The 2,500-nt window shown below is 55.8% G+C and overlaps 1 protein-coding gene across 1 annotated transcript in view; it reads right to left on the bottom strand.

Moving 5' to 3' along the window:
* drp2 (dystrophin related protein 2) overlaps nt 1–2,500 on the bottom strand; it is a gene marked incomplete at its 3' end in the record, with an annotated part of 67,972 nt that overhangs the window by 24,909 nt on the left and 40,563 nt on the right. The window contains 1 exon segment of the mRNA XM_080526911.1: nt 1,836–1,921. Within this exon segment, the coding sequence (XP_080383037.1) occupies nt 1,836–1,921 (86 nt within the window).

Genomic DNA, 2,500 nt, shown 5'->3' with positions numbered 1-2,500 from the left:
CTGCTTATCTCTCTGCCTGCTTGCCTCCCTCCCTCCCTCCCTCCCTCCCCCCTGGCTACTTGCCTCCCTCCCTCCCCCCTGGCTACTTGCCTCCCTCCCCCCCTCCCCCCCTGGCTACTTGCCTCCCTCCCTCCCCCCCCGGCTACTTGCCTCCCTCCCTCCCCCCCTGGCTACTTGCCTCCCTCCCCCCCTGGCTACTTGCCTCCCTCCCCCCTGGCTACTTGCCTCCCCCCCTGGCTACTTGCCCCCCTCCCTCTCCCCCTGGCTACTTGCCTCCCTCCCCCCCTCCCCCCTGGCTACTTGCCTCCCTCCCTCCCTCCCCCCTGGCTACTTGCCTCCCTCCCTCCCTCCCTCCCCCCCTGGCTACTTGCCTCCCTCCCTCCCCCCTGGCTACTTGCCTCCCTCCCTCCCCCCCTGGCTACTTGCCTCCCTCCCTCCCCCCCTGGCTACTTGCCTCCCTCCCCCCCTGGCTACTTGCCTCCCTCCCTCCCGCCCTGGCTACTTGCCTCCCTCCCCCCCTGGCTACTTGCCTCCCTCCCCCCCTGGCTACTTGCCTCCCCCCCTGGCTACTTGCCCCCCTCCCTCTCCCCCTGGCTACTTGCCTCCCTCCCTCCCTCCCCCCTGGCTACTTGCCTCCCCCCCTGGCTACTTGCCTCCCTCCCTCCTTCCCCCCCTGGCTACTTGCCTGTCTCCCAGCCTGCTTGTCTCCCTGCCTGCTCGTATCCCCGTCTCCCCTCGTCTCTCCTCAGGCCTCAGAGGGGCAGCAGCAGACATTAACACCTGCATGTTTAAAAGCCATCAATAACGCCTCTCTTAGACCTGCTGGCCTGGCTGTCAGCGTCGGCCTCGTTCGCCGCCTCCAGATGCTGCCCTTTTACTAGCACAATCAGGAGGTCTCTCCCCCGGGGCCCAGGAGGCAAAATGTGTGATCAATCATTGGAACAAACTGGCATCGCTACCCAGAGCCCGCCCCTACCCATCGGCCTCCCGGGGCGGGCCCCTACCCGCCTCGCCGCCCATGAAAAAACATCCTGAATCTGTTACCATTCAATGTATACGACCTGTGGCAGATGGTGGTGCCAACCATCAGTGGGTTTGGCACCGACCTGATGGTGCTGTCTCCAATTTTTGCGGCCCGCCAGTGACTCCTTGTTCCCGGGACTGACGACGGGCCGGTTCTACTTCCTTCTCTCCCCCTTCGCCACATATTTACAAGACCGGGCTCGTAAAAAGCAGTGGAAAAAAAGGCGCTAGTCACCAGTGAAATATTAGAGCAGAACTGAAAGTCGGTAAAGGGGAAGTGTTCGTGCGTGTGTGGCGTCTCTGGTCTGAGAGGATGCCTAATAGCCTCAAACAGTATGTACTCTGGAGAACTGGAGAGAGAGCTTCCCCCCATTATTGCAGCAGAGCGATTTCCACCGTTGGACTAAGTGGACCTAATGCATGCAATCAGGCTGTTTTTTTTTGGGCCCGTTATGTGCAGTACATGAGTGACCCGCATGCTTACAATATATACTTACTATATATATATTGTGTCAACCCTGCCTATCGACCGGAGGTTCGGAGCCTTCAGCACGGCGGACAGCACAGCACAGTGCAGTCGTTCACTAGGTTGGGTGTGTGGAAATTCCCCCGGTTATATATATTTCTTTTAAAATGTATTTTTAGGGCATTTCAGCTTTATTGGGACAGAGACAGGAAAGCTGGGTGAGAGAGAGAGAGAGAGGAGGGACGACATGCAGGATATGTCGACGGCCGAAATCGAACCGGGGACCCAGGGGATCACGTGGCTGACGCGGCTGACGCCTTAGTGTGCTACTCCACCCCGTACTTACATTTGTACTTCTCCTGGACGTCGGCGGTGCACAGGCTCACCAGCCCCGTCTTCAAGGACAGGACACGCATCTTCCCGTTACGACCACTACGGAGGACAGAACAGCAGGGGTCACATAGGGGTCACAGCAGGACTTCCTGGACAGATGAACAACAATGTACACACACACACACACACACACACACACACACACACTACTGTGCTCACTTAATAGTCTAGTAGGAGAAATAGGTTCCCATGTACCCAAATGACATAAATGTTAATGTAAATGGAGCCTCTCTGGTCTTGTGGACCAATTCTGCCCCCATCTCTCATTGATCTGTTGGCGTCAGTTATGATGATGAGGGGGAAGAGGATGAGGTGGAGATTGATGAGGAGATGGATGACGATGACCCATGAGACAGTAAAAAACAGTAAAAGTGATATAGTTGTGAGCCTAAAATGTGTTGTGTGTCTGTTTTTCACCAATATAGAATGGTTTTACCATGTCAGTGACCTTTACATTGGATTCCTGGTGTCAAAATGATATAAAAAGTGGGTTAATTTGTCTTTGTAGGTTGTCTGGTTCAGAAGTTATGAAAACGTTTTTTAGACATCAATTCAAGATGGCCGCGAAACGAACCCCATGAGACATTAGTTGACCTCGGCAACATGAAGAAACCTTAA

Source organism: Nansenia antarctica (assembly GCF_963989245.1).
Source record: "Nansenia antarctica genome assembly, chromosome: 3".
NCBI lineage: Eukaryota > Metazoa > Chordata > Actinopteri > Argentiniformes > Microstomatidae > Nansenia > Nansenia antarctica.
This window is presented reverse-complemented; position numbering and strand designations above follow the sequence as displayed.